Consider the following 23,428-nt stretch of genomic DNA (forward strand, 5'->3'; position numbering starts at 1 on the left):
TGGTTATGGCTGGGTATCTCCTAGTCTAGCACACCTTCTTGTTTTTTTTTGTTCTTTTTTTTTGTTTTTATTATTGCTGCCAGCAGCAGCAGCATCGACTAGAACAACAACGGCAACTGGCAAATGTCCCACTTGTTACAAGACCCTGCTCTACTGTGGGTGGGTCGGGGTTGTGGGTGGAGTTGGGGTTGTGGGTTGGGTCTACAAAATTGGGCCATAACTTTTGTTTTGCTACGTAAAATGGCGCCAAGCAACCTATATAGGCCAGACAGCACAGCGCAGCACAGTCGACTCTTAACTCTCGAACTACAAACGAACAGCAATTGGAATCAAAAACGTGCCATCAAACGGGCAACGCATCAGTTTTGATCGCATATTGCGTATACGCAGCGTGTGGCACACACACACAATCACACCCACACACACACATATTTTGCCGCTAAGCTGAGGTCAACACTGGCCGCATCATTAGCGCCCTGGACCGCAGCTCCATTAGAAGGCAAAACACCGAATGACAACTGGCTAAAGTCTCAGGCACTGTCCGAATATGAACTAAAGTGATTTTCAAATGTATCTGTCCCTCTGCCTGTCCTTCTGTCCGTCTATCTATCTGTCTGTCTTTTTGTCGGGCGGGCGGGCACTTTGGTAGCCTTTGTTGCTGCTCCTTTTGCTGGCAGCGCAGTTGGTGCCAGTGTTGCCAGCTGCCTCTTCAAAAAAGCAGCTAAATCCAATGTTAACGAGAGAGAAGAGCTATCTTCGGCACGCCGAATATTTAATACCCTAGCAGACCGAATCTTTTCGTAATGCTCATTAATCTTTGCCCGTATCTAAGAAGCACAGGGAAAATAGTTAATGCCGAATATGGTTGATATTTTGATAAACAAAAAAGTTTATAAAGGAGAACCGTTTCTATGGTAGCTTTATGATATTGTGGTCGGATATTAATAGGATTTTGCATAAATGTAGGGAGCACTGTGAAACTTATAAATACCGAGTTTGCTCAAGATATCTTGATAAACAAAAAACTTTTTCGTTCAAGAACCTCATTTTCGACCGATCGTTCCTATGACAGCTTTATGATATAGTGGTCCGATGAAAATAAGATTTTGCATAAATGTAGGGAGCATAGGGAAACTTATAAATGCCGAGTTTGGTCAAGCTATCTTGAAAAATAAAAAAGTTTTCCATACAACAACTTAATTTTCGACCGATCGTTTCTATGGCAGCTATATGATATAGTGGTCCGATGTTGATAGTTTTTCGCATTTATATGGGAAGCATAATAAAACTAATAAATGACAAGTTTGGCCAAGATATCTTGTTAAACAAAAAAGTTTTTCATACAAGAACCTACATTTCGACTGTTCGTTCCCTGGCAGCTATATGATATAGTGGTACGATACAGCCGGCTCTGACATATGAACTGCGTGCAACAGAAAGAGGGACGAATGCGAAGTTTCATGACGATAGCTTTAAAACTGACAGACAAGTTCGCATAGAAACAGGCAGACGGACAGCCTCTGATATCAAACGGCAAAAGAAAAGCTTAGTAAGTTCTGCAAGCAACCTCAAAAAAAATCATAATTTAGCTATAAAATAGCTGAATTGGCAGCGCTGGCCAACAGTTGCCTCGTGCTAGGCTAGATTAAAAGCTGTCACAGCCCAAACAAAAGCAACCGCAGCGCCAACAATTCACAAAGGATAAGCAACAACAGGAACAGCAACAGCAACAACAACAACAACAGCAGAAACAGTTTTGTTATTGTGTGCGCTTTAGATTTGCAATGTATGCCGATTTATAATCAATCAATGTCAGCGCAAAATTCGAAGTGGATACCAGCGGGGGGAAGGGGGTCAGGGGGCAGCAACAACAGGAAGCGTATGCTGCAAAAAAAAAGGCGTTCATTAGGCTACAGACGTCATGGCAAGGACAACCCAAAGACGCGTTTATAAATAGTGCGTGCATAATCGGGCTCAATCTAGGCATATTAAAAGCCCAACACATCGCAGCTAGCCCCACCTCCAACCGCCACCCAACCCCTAGCCGCGGTCGAAGCCAGCCCACCCACCCTTTTATTGATAATTTTTAAGCCAGAGATGGCAGCCCATCCAGATAACATTTCCAAAACTTATGCGTTTTTGATAAAACGCAAGCATTGCAAATCGATTAAGGACGAAAGCACAAAAGGGAAATTGCAAAAGAAAATATTTCAAATATATAAATCAAACTGTCGAAAGAAAATCGATCGAATGTTGATTATTATAACAAGAATTTTGGATGTATATAAAAGCTTTGTTACCATCGAGAATCGATTAAGGACGAAAGCACAAAAGAGAAAATGCAAAAGAAAATATATCAAATATATAAATCAATCAATCGAATTACAATAATTTTGTATGTATACATATAAAAGTTTAGTTACTATTTAAAATCGATTAAGGACGAAAGCACAAAACGGAATACGTGAAACTGACGAAAGCTGAAGAAATATAATATAATTATAATAAATATTATTACAACAACATTTCCAAAACTTATGCGTTTTTGATACTCCGCAAGCATTGCAAATCGATAAAGGACGAAAGCACAAAAAGGAAATTGCAAAAGAAAATATTTCAAATATATAAATCAAACTGACGAAAGTTTGTAACACAAATCAATCAAATATTGATTCTTATTACAAGAATTTTGGATATATATAAAAGCTTTGTTACCATTGAGAATCGATTAAGGACGAAAGCACAAAACGGAATACGTGAAACCGACTAAAGCTGAATCAATATTCAACAGTTATAATAATTATTATAAATACAAAAAAAACTGTCAGAAAAAAATAAAACTTTTCAAGTTTTATAACTAAAATAAATCTCTGATGTTGGAATTTGGCGACCATTCCGTTTTATAATTATTAAATAAATCTCTATAAATAAAACATTCGTTAGCTGTCCTTGCTTTCAAACTTTGGCCATTATTTTAGATATCTAATAGATAGATTTCAGTCCAGGTCAGGACAGGCTTGCCAGCCCTGAACAGTAGAAGATGCTTTAAATACACAAACTGCCTTTTTGAGTACCTCCCCCTCCCCGCCCCGCCCCCAAAAGAGAGAATGGACCAGGCCTAGGCCTAGGTAGTCTTGGATGTTTAATGACTTCGAGGCGGCTTTGACAGTGTTGACAACTTGGCAGGCAAAAGTAAGTCGCGGGCATTAAAAGCCGAATTGTAATTTGAGTAATTAAAATTTGACACGATAATCGAATGGCCGCCTGGCCCCAGAGCAGGTAATTCTCAAGTCTGTCTAGATATATATATATATATAAAGGTATATAGGTATTATATGTAGATATAAGCAGGCAGTCAATGTCAAACCACAGACTATTAAATACACACGCAGGCACGCAAAAGTGCTGAAAAACAAAGCCCCGGCTAAGGCAAAGGCGAAGATGATGACGATGTCGTCGGCAGGCAGCAGGAAAAGCAGCCAAAAGCAGCTTCCATAATTCGCTTGACGACTCTGGATTCGTGGGGAGTAAAAGCCATTAAAGTAACAACCAGGCACAGCACGTTTTTACGGCGTAGCATTGAGTTGGGTTGGGGTTAGGATTGGGATGGGGGTTGGGCCTGTTGTTGTTGTTGTTGGCGGTGAAACTCAATCGTAAGCGCAGCAGAAGCATCATAAACGACGGCGTCGGCATTTAGAAAGCGCAGATATTCCTGTCAAAACGATAAGCGCGCCTTACGGCCCAGCCCAGCAGCCGGAGCAGGAGCAGGAGCTGGAGCTGGAGCTGGAGCGGGAGCAGGAGCAGCAACAGCATCAAGAGCAGCAACAGCCAAGCCGAGCAGACGCACTGCGAGAAAAACTTTGCACATTTACTTGAATATTCTTAAAGTAAGTATGCCAAAATCTTAGTTGCAAAATTTTTCGGTTCAATTTAGAAAAATATTCAGAGGACTATTAATAAGACAGAAAAAATATATAATAAGATAATACAGTTCTTTGAAAAAATATTAAGAGGAATATTAACAAGAGAAAAAAAAAAAAAAATATTCGTGCTTAAAATAAATTTCAAATCGAGACTCTTCAAAGGTTTCGAAATTCGAACCAAATTCTAGAAGAAAGATGCTCGAAAAGCAATCCATAAATTTTTACTTTAAAATAAACAACTTTTTAAGGGAATTATTTTGGAAAAATATTAAAAAGAATATTAATAAGACAGTATAAAGTATACAAATATTTGACCAATATTTGCTTTGAATTACATTTGATAGAAACTGATTTAAGATAGAGAACTCTAGCCCGAATCTTGTTTACGAAAATATTTACGGTTTACAATATTTTCAGCACAGCGGGAAATTCTTAATGAATTGAACCAGCTTGACGAATCGAACTTAAAGATCAACAATTGGTTCGAACCGTGAACAGAAATCATATCTAAAGCCCAGAAACTAGATATAAAACTTGCCCTACATTTCTTAGAATAAAACTTATTTTGAAATCTTGTATTATTTCTTTTCTTTAGCTCGAATTGATGCCGTTTTATTCCAAGAATTTTTAAAAACATTTTATTCTTGAGTTTAACGAGATTAGGTACGAATTATAAATGTAATGTAAATGTTACAAGAAAAGAAAAATGATTGCATTAAGTTAAAGATACTTATTTCAAGCAGTTGCAGACTTGAGATAAGTTTCAAACATTTTTGATCAAAGTTAAATATTGTAAAGTATTGAATACCATTTATAGGTCCAACCAAATATTTCTCAGAGAAAGATATTTAAATTTTCAGGATTACAGATAGTTCTTGAAATAAGAAATTTGTTGTGAGTTTAAGAAATAAAGAATCTGCCTTAATTTTTGTCAACATTTATATTTGAATACGATCTTTATATGTTATAGAATCTTTTGATCGGCAATTTTGGGCTTACAAATAGTTTTTGAAAAAAGCAATTTGTTGTTATTTCAAGAAGTATCGAAATTGGCGTAATTTTTGTCAACATTTATATTCGAATACGATCTTTATATAAATCTTTTGATCAGGAATTTCGGGATTATAGAAATTTCTTGAATTAAGAAATTTGTCGTCAGTTTAAGAAATACAAAATCTGCCCTCATTTTAGTGAACATTAATATTCGAGTAAAATCTTTATATACATTTGTACAGATATTTCTTCAAATAAGAAATTTATTGCAATTTCAAGAAATATCGAGATTTACAACATTTATATTCGATTTGAATGCGATATGCTTGGTTTTTTCTCTCAGTGCAGGCTGACAGGATTTTTATGCCAAGTGCCGAGAGCTGCGTCTTTAAACGTTTTGTGGCCAAAATTGACGCTTGGAGAAGGGGTGTGGCTGGCAAAGGAGAAGCCTGCTGCTGGTGTCACCCCCGTCACCCCCTTCTCCCCCCCCCCCCTCCACGTCTCCCTTGGTCTGTCGCCTGGCATTGTCATTTATGTATCTATTCGGAGCGGCTTTCTTGCATTGCTTAAATGCCTTACGGTAATTTCATTCACTTACGCGCACATAACTTGCACAACTCACGTATTCGCATTCGCATTCGCATTCGCACATTTTGGTTTTGTCTAAAAGACACTGAAAGGGGGGAGGGAATGGGGAGGGGGAGGGGAATGGGGTCTCAAAGTTATGGGCCCGCCAAGGTGCGTAATGACATTCGTGTGATAAGCCACACGCACGCGCCTCCAGGACATGGCCCAGATCCTTACCCACACCCATTCCCAGATCCAGAGACAGCGAAGGGGACGGGGACAGCGACCGGATCCGGGATTTTGAAATGCAGCTAATGAGGCGGCGGCTTTGGCCTAACAACAAACAAATATGTACATAAATCTTTAGGGCCCAAAATGACCGCAGTTTGTTCTTGTTGCTGTTTTTTTGGCCAAGACGATCGCCAAAAAATATGGATTGCTGCCTAATCACCTACAGCTGCCGGGGGGCAGGGCGAGGAGGGGAGAGGGGGGGTACACATTCACCTAAGCCGCACAAATCCCAAAAATATTTCACAACTTTATCCCCTTAGGTGGCATTTTGTGGGCAATGCGAAAAGTAAAGCAAAAAAATATAACAAGTGTACTCTAGTCGGGCACGACTGGAAAATACCCTGGGAAAATACCGAGCTGCCTTAAGAAGCAATTTAAGTTCCCTTCCAACACAACATTATGGCCTATTCTTTTTTGATAGCCTTCGGTATTTATTGTTCGATCCAAATGCAATATGTTATATATTCAATATAATATGATATTCAATGTGTATCAATACCCTTCCCTTAGCCCAACATTTTTGATAACCTTCGGTATTTATTGTCCGATCAATATGCAATTATTGGTGCATTTATATGTTATTCAATGTGTATCAATTCAAAAGCTTAAGGCTATATCCCAACATGTTGTATCTCTTTTACAAGCCGTAAAAATCAATCTTACTTTCTTCTAAATACCCTTCCCTTAGCCCAACATTATGGGAAATTCTTTTTTGATTAACATCGGTATTTATTGTCCGATCTCTAGCTCTCAAAAAGCTACGAAATACGATAAAAAGAAACAGAACATGGATTTTCGTTTCTTTCTTGATTAAAATCGGTATTTATTGTCCGATTCGAATGCAATTGTTGTTATAATTATGATATTCAATGTGGATTAATACCAAAGCTTAAGCCTAGGGCTGCACAAATAGGTTCCAATCAATTTTGCAGGAAATAGAAGAAGGTATCTGAAAAGGTTGGGTCTTTTTATAAGCTACAAGATATAGTAAAGAAAAACAGGACAAGGATTTTTCTCGAAATGGAAAATATGTGAGTTTTCCAGCTCTTATAAGCTACGAAATATGATAAAAGAGAAACAGGAGATTTTTCTGTCTATCTAACTTTTCGTATATCCCTTCAGTCTCTAGCTAATAAATAGCTTCCGAGATTATTGGTAGATTAGAGAATTTTCCCTCTGCCCGTTACAAAACCTTTGGCAGAAAAAAACCAATATGCCCTTACCCATTGTCAATGAGCTTAGGGTATCAAAAAGGAACCCAGCAACATCGGCATCAGCACGTTAATCAAAATGTAAGGGCCACCCCGCTCCCCGCACCAAGCCAATCCGTAGTCGCATCCGTATCCGTATCGTTCAGACACTTGAGTCGAGGCCGAACAATTTTAATGGCTCAATAAAAATGCCATTTGCGCTGGCAGCGGCAGCAGCAGCATTTCGCCTGCAGTTGGCCCGCAGAAAAGTTGGCTTTAAACAAAAGCCAAACAAAGCTTAACACATTTAGCCGCAAATGCTTATCTAATCAGCGCCAAGTATCCCGACACCTGAGATGCCAGCAGCTTCCGATCCGGCTCCGGCTCCGACTCCAGCCGGGCAGCTGTCAGGGCATTAATCTGCAATTGCCAAAGATTTCCGCTTGGAATCGAATCAAATGTAAATCAGCAGCAGCAGCAGTTGCCACAGCAGGGGAGGCAGAAGGGAGGCAGAGGGGAAGTTGGGGCCCGAACTAGTTGCACATCTCGTGGCGTTTATTGGGCATTTTATTTTTGCCCACCCATTTTGTTGGCGGCGCGCGCTTTATCAAACAGAAAATTTAAAAAACAAACAACAAGAAGAAGAAACAATGGCAACAGCAACGGCTGCCATTAATTTTTTATTGGTTCTCCGAAAAGCGATTCTCATGCCTTTTACACACAGATTTCCCAAACATTTAAAAGTGCGAAAAGATCAAAGCGAATTCCAATTCCAACTTATTGTCCCCTCTTTTTTTGGTTCGCCCTGCTCCTCCTAATCCCGCCCACAGACTAACAAGCTGCGCCACAGAAAAAAAAAAGAAAAGAAAACAGAGCAGAGCTGAAGAAAAACTATAAATTTCCCTGACCCTGGTCTCAGCCTGATGATGTGGCGTATTTGCTTGTAAACATTTGACGAAAATAATAATAATGCATGCTAAAAGCAAAATCTAGACCCATTTTGGCCAGCTGCTGGGAATCCTGGAATCCCGGCTCGTTTCCAAAATTAAATCAGCAGCAACTGCTGCTAAAATCGCCCAACTGATATTTTGCTGACGCGCTGCCAAAAACCGCATATCAAACTGTCGACCGATTTTTACCATTCCTCAGCTAACAACGAGCTGCGGCAAGTGCCAACTGCTTTTGGCTCTGCCTCTTGTTTTCATAACAGCCCCCACCCCTTCCCCTTCCCCTACCCCCCCTCCCTCACCCCTCTCTCTCACACTCGAAACAAGTTTTGACGCCACTTTGTCTGCCGCGCCACGCCTTGGCGGCCTGCATTCGTGCGAACAAAACTCATACTAGATGCCCTTTTTTGTTATATACCCTAACTATGGGATAATACCAAAAACTTATGTAGCTGGGCACAATTAATTCAAAAAATATACTAGCAGGATTTATCCAGCTTTTTTAAACACTTAAAAAGAGTTTCAAAGCAATCACCTTTAAAAAAAAATTCAAAACTCGTTTTCCACCCATTTTCCACCCTTGCGGAATGCGTGCTTTAAATCCGCTCAATCTTCACTTTCAGGCACAATTAATGCAGAAATATACTAGCAGGATTTACCCAGCTTTTTTAAACACTTAAAAAGAGTTTTAAAACAATCAGCTTAAAAAAAACTACAAAACTCGTTTTCCACCTATTTTCCACCCTTGCGAAATGCGTGCTTTAAATCCTCTCAATCTTCACTTTCAGGCACAATTAATGCAGAAATATACTAGCAGAATTTACCCAGCTTTTTTAAACACTTAAAAAAAGTTTTAAAACAATCAGCTTAAAAAAAAACTACAAAACTCGTTTTCCACCTATTTTCCACCCTTGCGAAATGCGTGTTTCAAATCCTATCAGTCTCCACTCATACACTAAAAAACGAATGTAGCTAGTCACAATAAATGCAAAAATATACTTTCAGCATTTACACGTCATTTAAACACTTAAAAGTAAGTTTCAAATCAATAACCTATTACAAAAATATAAAACTCGTCTTCCACCTATTTTCCACCCTTGCGAATTAAGTGTTTCAAATTATCTCAACCTTCTGTTTCTTCATCACAGGTTCGTCTTAGGGTTGATCACTTATTTAGTTGACCCACTAAAGTAGGCGAAAATACCAACTCAAGATTCGAATCGCAGCCTGTAATGATATCCTAGAAACCAGAAAATATAGGCTAACGGTTATAATCGCAAGCTGATATCCTAGAAACTATAGATACAAACAAAGACTATCGTATGGTGGATTATGGGAGAGTATCTTTCTAGCATTTCATTGATTTCTAGTGGATTATGAGAGAGTATCTTTCTAGTGATTTTGTCTATGCACTGATCACTTACCTAGAAGACTCACTAAAGTGAAAACCTTGGTTCAAACTCCAATTTGTTGGAATATATTCCAAAAACTATAGAGACAAGCTGCACATGCTGCATTTTAAGAGCATCATTTGCCAATTTATGTGAGAGTAAAAGTTATTTTGTATAGCTCCCATTCCCTTTAGCACTTCTATACATATTCATAGTGTATCTCGTTGTTCGGCGTGCCAAAGGGAGTTGCTTTGTTATATCGTCACTTGTGCGGAGCTGCTGCATCTGGAGGGCAAAACTAGCTCGAGTTGTTTACACGTGCCTTTGTTGCGCCGCTGACGCGATGCGTGTGTTCCCCCAATGTGCCCAATACTCCTCCAGACTGTGCCCGTTCCCCCTAACCCTTCCCCCTTACCCTTGCCCCTGCCCATTCTTGTTGCCCGGCACTGCATGAAGTTTTGCGTACTCTTATTTACATACAAACATACACGGCACATAAACACGCCAACCGATTGCCAAGTGCAGCAGCCCCCCCCCCCCCTACAATCCCCTCCTACCCCCCCCCCCTTGTCTACCACAGTGCTGCGCAGAGTTTTCCCATGAAAATAAACACGAGCTGCTTCTGGCAGTCGCCAAGATGTCTGCGCTGCGCTTTCGCCCGGGTCGCACCTGATTGAAGAGGGGGCGACGTGGAGTAGGGTAGGGGAGGGGGGTCAGGTAGGATGTGGCAGGATGTTGCCTTGTTGCCGCATTTTAATAATGCATCGAAATGAAAGTGGCTGTCAACTAGAGATTTGACATCTGCTTTGTGGCACGACAAGGATCGATGATGGCATGTCAGGCATGTCCCCCTACTCCCTACCCCTCCCCCTACCCCCTACCCCTGCCCAGCTGACATTGTGGGGGATTTGTGGGCGGGTTTGTGCTGTGATAGGGGGGAGTTGTGCTCTAATCAAGGGTTAACGAAAAACTGAAGCTCATTAGCACACGGCCCCGCTGTAACCTGTAACTCATAAATGCCATAGATCTCTCTCTGGGCCCAGCAGCTGGCCTGGCCCCGGTTGGATGGCATAAACAGCGTGCTCCACTTGGACTCTTTGAAGTGCAAATTACCCCGCGGGGTCAACCAGGGGGGGGGGGGCGGCAGTTAACAATGCTCGGGCATATAATAGATCTTGAGAATCTGAATCTGTTTAATGACTCTCTCTCTCTGCTCGGGACTCGGCCACTTGAGAAGCTTTTGAAGCTGTATTTGCTATTTTAATGTGGTCGATATTCTAAATTTAAACAAATAAACAAAGTTTACCTGGCCAGTTGCTTGTTGAAAGTTTATTGTTTTTAAAGCTGTGCTGCGAGCAGCAAATGTTTGATATTTCTTTGCAGCAGCACGTTGAGCATCCGTTAATTTGCCCACTTGAGAAATGTGCGAATCTTTTGAAAACAAACTGAATGAGCATAGATCACAGACTGCCCCCCAACAATAATTGCATCCCATTCTATGCGGAAACAATTAGCGCTTCAGTTTCCACATCTGATTGTCTTGCAAATGAATGTTGTTTCACAAATCAAACAGAAAAGATATTCCAACTCAATCAGTTTCAGTTTTGAATACCTTGAATATTCAAAGATAAAATCAGTTTTTAATTATGGTTTGACTGGGATACAATTCATGCTTCGTTCTTTTCTTAAGACTTTAGAACCGAACCAGATCTAGAACCCAGAATTCCAATATCAATTTTAATATTATCCAAGCCTTAGTTTTCCAAACTAAAGCCGCATTGAAATTCCAACCGAATCTGATTGTACAAAAATGGTTTGGTTTTTAAAATAAATACTTTGAATGAAAAGCCAGTCCCGAAGTAGAAAAGCCAGGGAGAAGCCAATTTTGAAATTGTAAATGAAATTATGCAAGGCCTTCAATATTTTTAGCACAATGGAAAACTGTTTCATTAAGATATTAAAAATACACGAAAAGGCAACTTTGAAGCCAAAATCAATTGAAAAGAGAAAGAAGGGTTATCTTCGACACGCCGAAAATTTAATACCCTTGCAGACAGAACCTTTTCATAATGTTTTGCCCGTATCTAAGACACACAGGGAAAACTGGTGAATGCCGAGCTTGGTTAAGATTTCTTGATAAACAAAAAAGTTGTTCATACAAGAACCTACTTTTCGAGCGATCGTTCCTATAGCAGCTATATGATATAGAGGTCCGATGCAAATAAGATTTTGCATTAATATAGGGCACAACGTGAAACTTATAAATGCCGAGTTTGATCAGGATATCTTACAAAACAAAAAAGTTTTCCATAGAACAAGTTAATTTTCGACCGATCGTTCCTATGGCAGCTATATGATATAGTGGTCCGATGTTGATGGGATTTTGCATATATATGGGTAGCATATAAAAACTAATAAATAACGACTTTGATCAAGATATCTTAATAAACAAAAAAGTTTTTCATACAAGAACCGATCGTTCCTATGGCAGCTATATGATCTAGTAGTCCGATCCAGCTGGTTCCGACATATTTACTGCGTGCAACAGAAAGGGGGGCTTCTGTTAAGTTTTATGACGATTTCATTAAAACTGAGAGACTAGTTCGCATAGAAACAGGCAGACGGACAGACGGACATGGCTTTATCGAATCGGCAGTCGATATTGATCAAGAATATATATACTTTCTGGGTTCGGAGATGTCTCCTTCTATGCGTTGCACATTTCAACACAAAATTATAATATCCTCTGCAAGGGTATCAAAAAGGAAAGGGCGCTGGTTCGAACCGTGAACCGATATTCCCCAAAAAATTTCTCTTCGGGCTTGGAGCATTTCTCTTCTGAATATTCCAAAACTTTCAAATGATTTCAAAACAAACTGTTTAAGCCGCAAAGTGGAAAACTCGTATCAAAATAATTTGCATACTTAACATTGAATTATTCTCAATGTAAGTACGCAAATTCTTGAAATAAGAGCTGTATTTGAATAATTTTGTATTTGGGAATTTCGGAACTTTAAAAAGAATTCTTAAGCCAACAAATTCTAACTCAGTTTAAGAAAGTTCGAGTTTGGTTGGACTTGATTTCATTGGAAATTTCAAAGTACGTAACGATTTTCCGAAGTCCAGAGAAAACTCTTAATTAAAGTTAACTTAAGGTAATTAAAATGTGCCCGTTTTTTGCATTATAAAGCACCTGCCAGTTAAATATTCGTTGACTTTCGAAAGATTTCCACTTGGCTGCGGGTCAATAGCCGCGTTTAATGCCATATACAGAATCCTGCCGCTGACTTAACAAGCCCATCAAGATACTATATATATTTATATATATACAAAGCTGAGGGGGGAAGGGGGAGGGGAGCCCCGCCACGCAACTAGTGTCAAGAATGGCATAAATTTCCGATTCCGGGCGGCATACAAATGCGTTGGACTCAAAGTGTGCCATTTAATGGCCACCAAAGGTCACGTTCACACCGCCATAATGGCCCGCTCTGACAATTCAGGTAATGTGGATAATTTGCTGTCAATGATGTGTAACGCCGAGGACAACAATTTTGATGATGATGAGGCGGAGGCGGCGGCTGCTCGGTAGAATGTTGTTGTAGGCATATAGCTTCTTGTATTTGTTGTCAAACAACAGCACGCCGCTAATAGCCCAGCTCTACAAATAGGGCCCGTGTCTGCATTTAACGGCAGCTACACTATAAATAGGTCCCAACTAGAGGTGGACGCGGGCCGTGCGTGACTCGTGCGTGTTTCCTATACGAAGAACAGAATCTTCAATTCGGTTTACAGAAAAAAAAAATATAACCAAATATAACCTTCCACTCAAACCCCGTCGATAGTTTGCTGTCATTTCGAGTTTTCCGATGCTAAACATTCGAAAAAGAATGAAATTAGGAAGTGGAAGTGGAAGTGAATTAAAGATTGAGTTGGAAAAATATTTTGAGGTAAAACAAGATACCAAATTTCCTATGCCTCAATTTGTACAGTATAATCTTTATAACCAGGTATAACTTTTCCCAGTCAATAGTTTGCATTTTCGCCTTAAAAACGACTATTACGAGTATTCCGATGCTTAACATGCGGAAAAGAATGAAATTGAAGAGTGGAAGTGATTTTGAGTTTAAGATAGAAAAGTATTTTGCAGTATCAAGGCAGATGTCGACTTTCCTTTTCAATTTTGAAAGAGAAGTGAATCATTTAAAACTTTTAGTCAATAAAATATAAGTAATTTAAATGAATGCATATTCCACCTAAAAGCCTTAAACAACACTATTTCCATGCAAAACATTCGAAAAAGAATGAATTTGAAGAGTGGAAGTGAATTAGAGATTGAGATAAAAAAATAATGTTGCAGTAAAAGAGGTTTCCGACTTTTCTACTCTTCAATTTTAAAGAGAAGTGATTTATTTAAAGCCTTCAAACAATAAAATATTTATAATTTATATAAAACACGACTATTTCGAGATTTCCAATGCTACAGATACGAATAAAAAGAATGAAATTGAAGGAAGATCGATAGAGATTAAGGTAGAAAAAGAATGTTGCAGTAAAAAAAAACGCGACTTTCCTATCCCAAAATTTTGCAGAGAAGTGAATAGTTAAAAATCTTTAAGCAATAAGAAATTGATCTTTTGATTTAATTTTACAAAATATGAACTATTAAATGATATCTTTAGCATTATGTGTATGATAATCAAAATTCTTCAAAAAACAAAACAGAGATTTTATTCTCGTGCTCGTGTTCATTATGGAAAAAGAAAGCACGACACGCGCACATCTCTAGCCACAGCGAGTTGTTATTGCGGCGCGGTGGGGCACTTTTGACAAATAGCCCACGAAAAATCGGAGGGTGTGAATTTGATCGACGATTTGTTGGTTTTGATTTAAATGCAAACTGCACGAGTCGAGTGAGCAAATCAAATTTTGACAAGGTGTTGACTCTGCTCCGGCTACATATGCAGCTATATCCATGGGATAAGTAGCTGGCCCATAAATCAGGGAGAGAGATCAGAGGGAGACACGCGTCGATCGACAAGATGTCACGGACTATATAAACCATAACTGCAATTGTCGATGTTTTTTCGGTTTTCGGTTTGATTAACTTGCGGTTCGACTAAACAAAACAAAACAAAACCGTCGAATGGGCGTTTTATGGCTTAACGTGACGATCCGAAAAAATGGGAAGATTGGGCAAACAATGTTGTTTCAGACTTGTGAATGTCTGAATGAGAATCTATTTGTTTCCAATACTATTCCCAGCATAGATCTAAAAATAAGCAAGGGACAATCACAGAGAGGAGCACGAATCTCCGATCTCCGATCCCGAGGATAACCCATTGTTTTACGACCCATTTTGGCGTGCGCGGTAAGCGATCGTTAAAAATCGAGAATGGAGAGAGCGTGAAAAATCCTTTTGTGTTGTGTCTCTGGCTGCCTGCCTGCCCACAGATCGGACTCCGTCCGAGTTGGACATGTGTGGATTGCATGGGGAATATTGCCGCAACTCAACTTCAATTGGTTTGTATTTATTGTTTTTATTTCCCTTAAATGAGACTCTGCTTTCTACTTGAGGCACAGAGACAAGACTGAGATCGTAAAACAGTTCTCTCGTAGTCCTGTATTTAAAATGTATACAACACGATTTTACGACCGTCTGCGATATGGTAATACGGCTTTCGTTTCGTTCAGGAATGGCGCACTTGACTCCGGACTACAAAATACTTTTACACGGAGTGCTGCTCGTGAAAGGTCGTAAAATCGAAAGGAAATTGGATTATGTTGCACAGATAGCGCAGAGGTTAGAGATAAACCACGTCTAATGCTCATCTTTTATAGATACCAAAGTTGAATGTCTTTCAACTAAAGAGTTCTGTAAATAATATTATCTTATTCATTGTTCAAAAGTTTACTAGCCTTTAAATAAACAACAAAGTTATTTAAGTTACGAAAAATTACTTTGTTTAAAGTTCAATAGAGCAGCCTTTTTTCCAATTGCATTTTGCTCACTTTTCATTTGTCGAGCATTTTCATATCAATTTTGTATATAAAAGATTTCGAATACTTTGAATACACCCACACGGCCAAAAAGGCTCCGCCCACAAAACAGAAAACTCAGCCAAAGATCTATTCACAATGTGCTCTGCATATGAGTATGTATGTGTGTGTGAGAGAGAGAGAGAGAGAGAGAGAGAGACGCCCCTGCTGAAACTGAATGCACCAATGAGATGTCTGCATTAATCCCACATATATATAGTATATATATAGGGAGAGGATCTTGAGAGATAGATCAGTCCAAAAATAGTTAAAATTTTGGATGTAAATATCATTAGAAAATTACCCAATAAAATAACATAGAATCAAAAAAGAATCCTAGTTTTATGGCGCTGCTTTCGATACGCTCTCTGCTGATCTGCATATTTACATGCTCTCCCAAGCGAGTGCATGTGTGTGTGTGTGTGTGTGTGTGTGTGTGTGTGTACGTGTGTGTGTGTGTGTGTGTGTGTATTTATAGTCTCTGCTGCGCTCTCGCCACAATTTACTTGCAAGTGCTCTGCCCTCCCACAAAAACCATTTAATTGTCGATCGGACTTCAATGCGCTCGGATCGCTCGGATTGAAAAATATTTTTAAAAAAAAAATACCAAAAAATACCAAAGAAGCTGCTGCAAATACTTTTGAATAACTGTGATTAAGTGCGAAGTTTTTCACAAAAAGAATCTCTGAGAAACTGAGAAAAAGTTTCTAACTAAAAAGTGCTTGAAAGGGCTTCAAATTTAGGTTCAAATAAAATAGGAGCCAATTAATATGCTACCCACTGCGTGCTATACGAATCAGGCCTCAGCTCTTCGGGATAACGAGCAGCTGGTCAACACTTTGTTGGCCTGTCCGGAATATCTGCGCGCCACGAATCCCAATCCCTTGGCAGCCGTCGGCGCCGCCGTCGGCGATGGCTTGGCCTGCAACGGTTTTCCTGCCGCGTTCTATTACCAGGGCATGGATAACTTTCTGGCGCTGCACAACAACATCTGGACATTGCCCATCTCGTTTTTGCACAACAATCATCGACCCGAGAAACCGCCCTTTTCATATATTGCGCTAATCGCGATGGCTATCAGCAGCGCCCCAAACCAGAGATTGACACTCAGCGGCATCTACAAGTTCATAATGGATAAGTAAGTTTCTCGAAAGCAAGAATATTCCAGATTCTCAATTACCTTGGGAAAGAAAGTCAGATCATATAGTAGTCCTTTTTAGATATTTTGGAAGATTGGTTAAATTCGTAATTACTGAGTTTCGAAAAGATTTCTAGAGAAACAGGATAATAAAATAAATCATTTTCGACCCATTCCTCCAGATGCAGAGCATATCTATAATATGTTAGTCTTTATTGATAGATTCTGATTATTTAAAAAGTTCATAAGGGATAAGTAAGTTTCCCGAAAGCAAGAATATTCTTGATCCTCAATTACCTTAGTAAGAAAAGCCAGATCATATAGAAGTTCTTTTTAGACGGTTTAGCAGATTTGTTGGAAGATTAGTTAAGTTGGTAGTTAGTTAAGCTCAAGATTTCTTGAGCAACAGGATAATAATTAATATCAAAAAGTAATGTTTTGACCCATTCCTCCAGCATATCTATAATATGTTCTTTATAATGGATAAGTTAATTTCTCTAAAGTAACAATATGCCAGATCCTCCATTTACTAGTCGGGAGCTCCCGACTAGGGGATACCCTGAACCCTCCTCTTCCAACAGGCGATAGGTATAAAATGAAAGATACTTGATATATATATACGATTTTTATCGATAACTTGGAAACGGGGCAAGTTATCGAATATCGGAACAAACTCGATCTGCGCATGGACTAGGAGGACCTACAGCCAACATTTCAAGTCTCTAGCTCTTATAGGTTCTGAGATCCTTGCGTTCATAAATACGAACGGACGGACAGACGGACATGGCTAGATCGACTCGTCTGTTGACGCTGATCAAGAATATATATACTTTATGTGGTGGGAGATGCTTCCTTCTGCCTGTTACATACATTTGCACAAATACATTATACCCTTTACCCATTTTCAATGGGTTCAGGATATAAAAAGCCAGTTCACATAGAAGTCTTTTTTAGAAAGAGTATGGAAAAGATTTCTTGATAAACAGGCTAACTTATATTTTGATCGATTCCTCGAAAACCAAATCATACAATGATAGGGAACACATATATAAGGAACACATTAAAACTCGTAGACGCCAAGTTTTGGTAAAGATATCTCCAAAAAAATTATAATTAATTTTCGACCAATCTTTAGCTACATGAATTGCAACTGAAAGAATGTCCTTTTGTCCGTTCATACTAATCAATAATATATATATTATAGGCTCATTAACATCTTATTCTATGCGTTACATTTCGTGACATATGTATAATATACCCTCTATATGAAACGCCTAACCTTAAAGTAGTTAGACGTGAAATGGACTTGTCGAATGCTTTGTTTACAGCCCAGAAAAAGTATTAATGTATGTACATGTTTGTGTTTTACTTCCCATTAAAATATTTATGGAAATTATCTGTTGAAAATAAATATATATAATTTCTGTACATAAACAAGTCGAGATGTCAGAAAATTTTGAATTAACATCTGACGTACAATTATTTTGGCGCGTTTCCAGTTTGGGTCGATAAACCAAACATCCTTTCACCTATATTGAATCAAGGCTGAAAGCTTAATTTATTTTTTAATCTGAAAGCAGTTTCCCAGGTTACAACTGTAAGAAACCCGAATTATTTTGGTTTTCCAAAATATTAAGGTTCAAAATAAGAAACCTTTCAGTTAGACCCAGCTCTAAGCCATAAATTACTTGTCCCCCAACTATTGCACGTATCTAACTATATTTGGCAGATGCCAATTAAATGTAGCCCGGCTAGTCTCTGTGAAAATATTTAAAAACATTCGATATTTTCAGTAGAACGGGCAGTTAAAAATTAAGTAGGCAAAAGTTTCATTCAATTTTAACGAGAAAGAAGGGCTATCTTCGGCACGCCGAAGATTTAATACCCTTGCAGATTCAACCTTTTCATAATGCTTTGCTCGTATAGGGAAAATAGTTAATGGCGAGTGTGGTTAAGATATCTTGATAAACAAAAAAGTTTTTCATACAAGAACCTACTTTCCGACCGATCGTTCCTATGGCAGCTATATGATATAGAGGTCCGATATAAATGAGATTTTGCATAAATATAGGGAACAACGTGAAACTTATAAATGCCGAGCTTGATCAGGATATCTTAGAAAACAAAAAAGTTTTCCATAGAACAAGTTAATTTTCGACCGATCGTTCCTATGGCAGCTATATGATATAGTAGTCCGATGTTGATGGGATTTTGCATATATATGGATAGCATATAAAAACAAATAAATGACGATTTTGGTCAAGATATCTTAATAAACAAAAAAGTTTTTCATACAAGAACCACATTTTCGACCGATCGTTTCTATGGCAGCTATATGATATAGCGGTCCGATCCAGCTGGTTCTGATACATGTAGTGCGTGCAACAGAAAGAGAGGCTTAGAGTTTCATGACGATAGCTTTAAAACTGAGAGACCAGTTCGCATAGAAACAGACAAACAGACGGACAGACGGACGGACGGACGGACTGACATGGCTATTAAGAATATATACTTTATGGGGTCGGAGTAGTCTCTTTCTATGCATTACACATTTATTATACCCTCGCTAGGGTATAAAAATATATTGCAAGCTAATCTAAGAACCAAATCCTGATGAATGGATGTTAAAAACCAGTTTCACGAACCGAACCTCAAGGCAGGAAGCCGGTTCGAGCCCTAAATTAGATCGATATATTGGTTTCGATTGCATTTGATAAAACACAATCGATAAATTATAATATTTTGAATCTCTCACTCAGATTTCCCTACTACCGTGAGAACAAGCAGGGCTGGCAGAACTCCATCCGGCACAATCTGTCGCTGAACGACTGCTTCGTTAAGGTGCCGCGGGATAAGAACACGATCGACGACAATGACAGCGCCGGCAAGGGCAGCTATTGGATGCTGGATGCCTCCGCCACGGACATGTTCGAGCAGGGCAACTACCGACGGCGCCGCACCAGGAGAAGACACTGCGCCAGCACCAGCCGCTACGACCGGGATGCGGGCAAGGTAAGTCTCTTCTCCAAAAAGCGTAGACTCTGCTCTAAGTAAACTGTTCGGCATATTCCCGAAGGATTCCAATGCGAGCAACGACGGCAGCACAATGGGCGAGATCAGCAGATCCCCCGGCGGCGACTCGCTGGCCGACTTTGATATATTCTGCGGCGAGGCCAATCCGGCTGCACTGAGGCCCAACTATTCGGATCGCATCACGGAGCTGCATCGCCAGTATCTATCGGTGTCTTTCGGTTTCAACAATCTCTTTAACAACGAAGCCCGGCAGGAGCCCATTCCTCCGCCCAGCCCGTGCTCGAGCAGAACCAACCAGAGCGCAGCAGACAATGTCCCGAGCGAAGATCCACATTCCCCGAGCGCCTTTACGCCTCCATCAAACGACACGGCATTCAAAGGTTTGCAGGAATTGCTTGGCGATGACACGCCCGCATCCAACTCCAACAGATCAAAGACTACGACGCTCTTTACAATTGAGAACATAATCGGCAAACCGTAGCAATTGTACATAAGTTTAGATTTTCCATATTCATTAATTAATAATAATTATTAAAGTTGTTTTACTATTTGTATCCACATAAACAAAACATTTTCAATCGGTTGATGTAGGGTTTAACGTGTTTTTTTGTTTTTTTATTCTCGAGTAGAAAACAACTCCTCAATTTCCCATATCAAATACATTTATTCGGGCTTCTTGGACGAAACCTGAACGGGTTTTTTGGCCTTGACCTGAACGGGCTTCTGGGAGCGCAGAACGGCAGATGCACGACGGAGAGCAGCCTGTAGACAAATTGACATTTAAAATATGCTCATTTACAAGCTAATATAGAAATTATATAAATATTGTTGAGTCAGAAAAGATTCATCAACACGGCACTTCTGCGATCTTGGTAGTATTTAAATAGATTTCATCATGAAAGGATTCATAAGTAGAAGGTTTAAACTAAATGTCCAACATTACCTGCAAGTAAACAAATTTTATGGATTTTCATTAATATTCCATCGAAACAAATATGATTAGTAAATTACAAAATGCAATCAGAAAGAATATTCAACACGATCATTCTGCGATCTTGGTGTAGTAGTAAAAATATAGATATCATCATAGTATAGAGAATCAGCCTTATCTGATTATATAGTTATATACCTGTGTCAGATCCTTGCGGTACTTGGTGCCCGTCAAGAGGTTCTTCAGCTTCTTCAGCGAACGGCGGGGACCAGACTTGAAGTTAACACGCACCGTATTCTTGGCGGGACGCTGGCCATATTTACCCTTCTTCAAGACGGCAGTAAAGCCCTTCTTGTCGGCAGCGGGCACAACTCCAAGAGTTTTCTTGTGCACAATGCCGCTGTAGCGGTAAGAGCTGACATTGGCCAAGTTGCTGGGTTCCTTTGGAGTTGAGAGAATACTTGTTAATCATGCCGATTTACTCGAAGATTCATTAATTATTTGCCAGTGTTGTCAGATTATTGTTACTATCATGTTGTATTCAAATATCATTGTGAAAGTTTATAAATTGGAAACATCATTGAACAGCAGGCAATTTTACTTAAGCCGAGAGATAGTGATATACACTTACTGTGCTGAAGGGTTTCTTCACATCACGCTTCTTCAACAAGAAGGCGTTGTTGTTGCGAATGATCAACCAATTGAGGTGCGAAGAGGTTGCCATCGTACGTCTGCAAGTAAAAAAGTGGGTTAGCATCCATTCTTAAAGATCGCATACGGGTATTGAATGCTAGTTATTCAGTCTTGGGTGATGAATATAGTCTTCAAGAACTCTTCTGCCAATTCATTCATCAGATTTGGAACACTTGAAATCATATTTTACACGTGTGCTTACCTTTATTTAGGAAATGGTGCAGCAAGATGGCGGGAACATGAAATAGAAGAAAGTCAGGTTAGTTTTCTATCAATTGCAGAATAATGGTAGTTGTTTTATGAAGGGCATCAGTCTTGGGTGATGAATATAGTCTTCAAGAACTCTTCCGTTAAATCGTTCATCACTTAAGAAACTGTAACCAGTGTTGCCCACAGCTGCTTATTGACTTCTAAAACTAGTCCAACTTTGTATAAAACAGCTGCATTGCAACACTGGCTATATCCCATTCACTGCACATGTGCTTACCTTTATCGCCACAATGCAGCAAGACACACAGGCAAGGCAGGGCAGCAACATTGGGGGGCGCACATGAAATGAGAAAATGGTATAAATATAGTTACGTGGTTCCACAACAATCCAAAAGCTGGCTTCTAAACGGATTCTTCAGTCTTGGGTGATGAATATAGTCTTCAAGAGCTCTTCTGCCAAAATCGTTCATCATAGAATGGGCTGCTAGCAGCCGCCATACACGTGTGGGGTTTAACACAAAATTTTACCTCCAATATAACTCGCATTGGCGGCCATTGCTGTTCTTAATAAGGCGCAACTGAATCAGTTTGCATAACTGCCATATTTTTGTGTTGTTCACTACGCTATGTAAGCTATAACTTAACCAAATCAAGACAAAATGCAAAATGCCTACCTTTTCTCGTTGAAAGACAAGCAGGAAAGAAATATGGCAGACACCGCGCATGGTGAACTTGGCTGCGATTAAGCGTACATGGTTGCTAAACAGCTTATATCGATACACCGCAAAGGCCATCGCCGTATGCGTGCTGTATCGATACCTGAAGCCATCTCTACTTGTCAGACACATTTCCGAAGCTCTATTCGCAAAAAAAAGTTAAATTACAGTTAAATTCAAGTAAAGAATTGTATTAAAACGTTTCAGACAGTTTTTGTTTTAGGCTGTGGTTTCTTTTTATTGTCGTATGTCCATCCAGAATTTAAACACTCGTGGTAAGGACAACGCACGTTTTCATTTCCACCCAATACACTTGCAGCTCGTAATTTACACATGCATGTATGTATGTACTATGTACACATAAAATGGCTGCTGACACGGGCTAGTCTAGTCATCAATGTGAACTTACATACATACGTACATATTTATGTAAATGGGACGTGGGCATGCAGCACGGGTGTGATTACAGATTTTTCATGCATATATATATACATATATATATGTTTGTTTATATTTCAGACCCCTTTGCTGATGCAATCAAGGGCAATGATGATGATATTCAAGACGGACTCGTGCACATAAGAATCCAACAGAGGAACGGTCGCAAGACATTGACCACTGTTCAGGGCTTATCCGCAGAATATGACTTGAAGAAAATAGTCCGCTCCTGTAAAAAGGTTTGTGCATGCAAGCTAAATGCTCAGATATTGATTTTAAATGCAAATACAAATGAATATTTGTTAAACAATTTTTTGATGTCTAGGAATTTGCTTGCAATGGGACTGTGATTGAACATCCAGAGTATGGTGAAGTTCTGCAACTGCAGGGCGATCAACGTGAAAACATCTGCCAATGGTTGACCAAGGTGGGACTAGCGAAGCCTGATCAATTGAAAGTTCACGGCTTCTAAACTAATGCCAAGGGAGAAACAAAAGTGTGGATTTCCATACAAGTCTTACACTACACACATACCTACACACTCACATACACATATAAATATAGATATATATATTATATGTATACCAAACTTGCTAAAGTTCTTTGTTCCGATCAACTAAAACTCTTGATAAATACATTTATATAAAGACAAAAGCAATAGACCATTAACTGCGAACAATGTTAATATTACAAGTTAAATAAAATTAAATGTTCATTTTAAATAAGCATCTGAGTGTATTCATATATATTTACTATTTAATAAGATACTCATCATTTATAGGTTTTTTTTGTAATTTTTAACTAATCCTTGTATTAAAATTAAATAGTTACACGGCCTGGCCGGTGACCATTAACAGTTCCAAGGTTGTATCGGCGTCAGTCTTACAGCCGCCATGTTGATGACGTATTTCGAAAAGTATCGAAAGGTATT

General features: G+C 39.2%; 3 protein-coding genes and 3 non-coding genes across 6 annotated transcripts; 2 read left to right on the forward strand and 4 right to left on the reverse strand.

Annotated features, from left to right (window-relative positions):
* Positions 1-16,108: 16,108 nt before the first annotated feature.
* On the forward strand, positions 16,109-20,040 carry FoxL1 (Forkhead box L1). The gene is made up of 3 exons (XM_064683248.1): positions 16,109-16,476; positions 19,236-19,488; positions 19,553-20,040. Exons 1-3 carry the CDS (start codon positions 16,109-16,111, stop codon positions 19,988-19,990), a joined length of 1,059 nt encoding a protein of 352 aa, XP_064539318.1. The 3' UTR covers positions 19,991-20,040.
* Positions 20,041-20,097: 57 nt separating this feature from the next.
* On the reverse strand, positions 20,098-22,073 carry RpL28 (ribosomal protein L28). The gene is made up of 4 exons (XM_064683249.1): positions 22,018-22,073; positions 21,072-21,171; positions 20,639-20,881; positions 20,098-20,271 (listed from the first exon to the last, which is right to left on the reverse strand). Exons 2-4 carry the CDS (start codon positions 21,162-21,164, stop codon positions 20,173-20,175), a joined length of 435 nt encoding a protein of 144 aa, XP_064539319.1. The 5' UTR covers positions 21,165-21,171; positions 22,018-22,073; the 3' UTR covers positions 20,098-20,172.
* Positions 21,232-21,305, reverse strand: LOC135429104 (small nucleolar RNA CD11). The gene has a single exon (XR_010436368.1). It is a non-coding gene; the product is annotated as a small nucleolar RNA CD11 (small nucleolar RNA).
* LOC135429105 (small nucleolar RNA CD11) lies at positions 21,435-21,509 on the reverse strand. The gene has a single exon (XR_010436369.1). It is a non-coding gene; the product is annotated as a small nucleolar RNA CD11 (small nucleolar RNA).
* Positions 21,751-21,826, reverse strand: LOC135429106 (small nucleolar RNA CD11). Its single transcript, XR_010436370.1, has one exon. It is a non-coding gene; the product is annotated as a small nucleolar RNA CD11 (small nucleolar RNA).
* A 93-nt stretch (positions 22,074-22,166) lies between the features above and the next one.
* eIF1 (eukaryotic translation initiation factor eIF1) lies at positions 22,167-23,222 on the forward strand. Its single transcript, XM_064683250.1, has 3 exons — positions 22,167-22,334; positions 22,579-22,736; positions 22,823-23,222. The coding sequence occupies exons 1-3, from the start codon at positions 22,307-22,309 to the stop codon at positions 22,967-22,969; spliced, it is 333 nt and encodes a 110-aa protein (XP_064539320.1). The 5' UTR covers positions 22,167-22,306; the 3' UTR covers positions 22,970-23,222.
* Positions 23,223-23,428: the final 206 nt, after the last annotated feature.

The sequence above is a fragment of the Drosophila montana genome, unplaced genomic scaffold (assembly GCF_035044405.1).
Source record: "Drosophila montana isolate Dmon_TW-CO22-7 unplaced genomic scaffold, ASM3504440v1 contig_2583_1, whole genome shotgun sequence".
NCBI lineage: Eukaryota > Metazoa > Arthropoda > Insecta > Diptera > Drosophilidae > Drosophila > Drosophila montana.

Coding starts and splice junctions, on each gene's coding strand:
- FoxL1 (XM_064683248.1), top strand. CDS start 16,109: ATGCTACCCACTGCGTGCTATACGAATCAGGCCTCAGCTCTTCGGGAT. Junction 16,477..19,235: donor TACAAGTTCATAATGGATAA/GTAAGTTTCTCG, acceptor TCTCTCACTCAG/ATTTCCCTACTACCGTGAGA. Junction 19,489..19,552: donor ACGACCGGGATGCGGGCAAG/GTAAGTCTCTTC, acceptor ATATTCCCGAAG/GATTCCAATGCGAGCAACGA.
- RpL28 (XM_064683249.1), bottom strand. CDS start 21,164: ATGGCAACCTCTTCGCACCTCAATTGGTTGATCATTCGCAACAACAAC. Junction 20,882..21,071: donor TGAAGAAACCCTTCAGCACA/GTAAGTGTATAT, acceptor TCAACTCCAAAG/GAACCCAGCAACTTGGCCAA. Junction 20,272..20,638: donor ACCGCAAGGATCTGACACAG/GTATATAACTAT, acceptor ATTTGTCTACAG/GCTGCTCTCCGTCGTGCATC.
- eIF1 (XM_064683250.1), top strand. CDS start 22,307: ATGTCCATCCAGAATTTAAACACTCGTG. Junction 22,335..22,578: donor CCAGAATTTAAACACTCGTG/GTAAGGACAACG, acceptor TTTATATTTCAG/ACCCCTTTGCTGATGCAATC. Junction 22,737..22,822: donor TAGTCCGCTCCTGTAAAAAG/GTTTGTGCATGC, acceptor TTTGATGTCTAG/GAATTTGCTTGCAATGGGAC.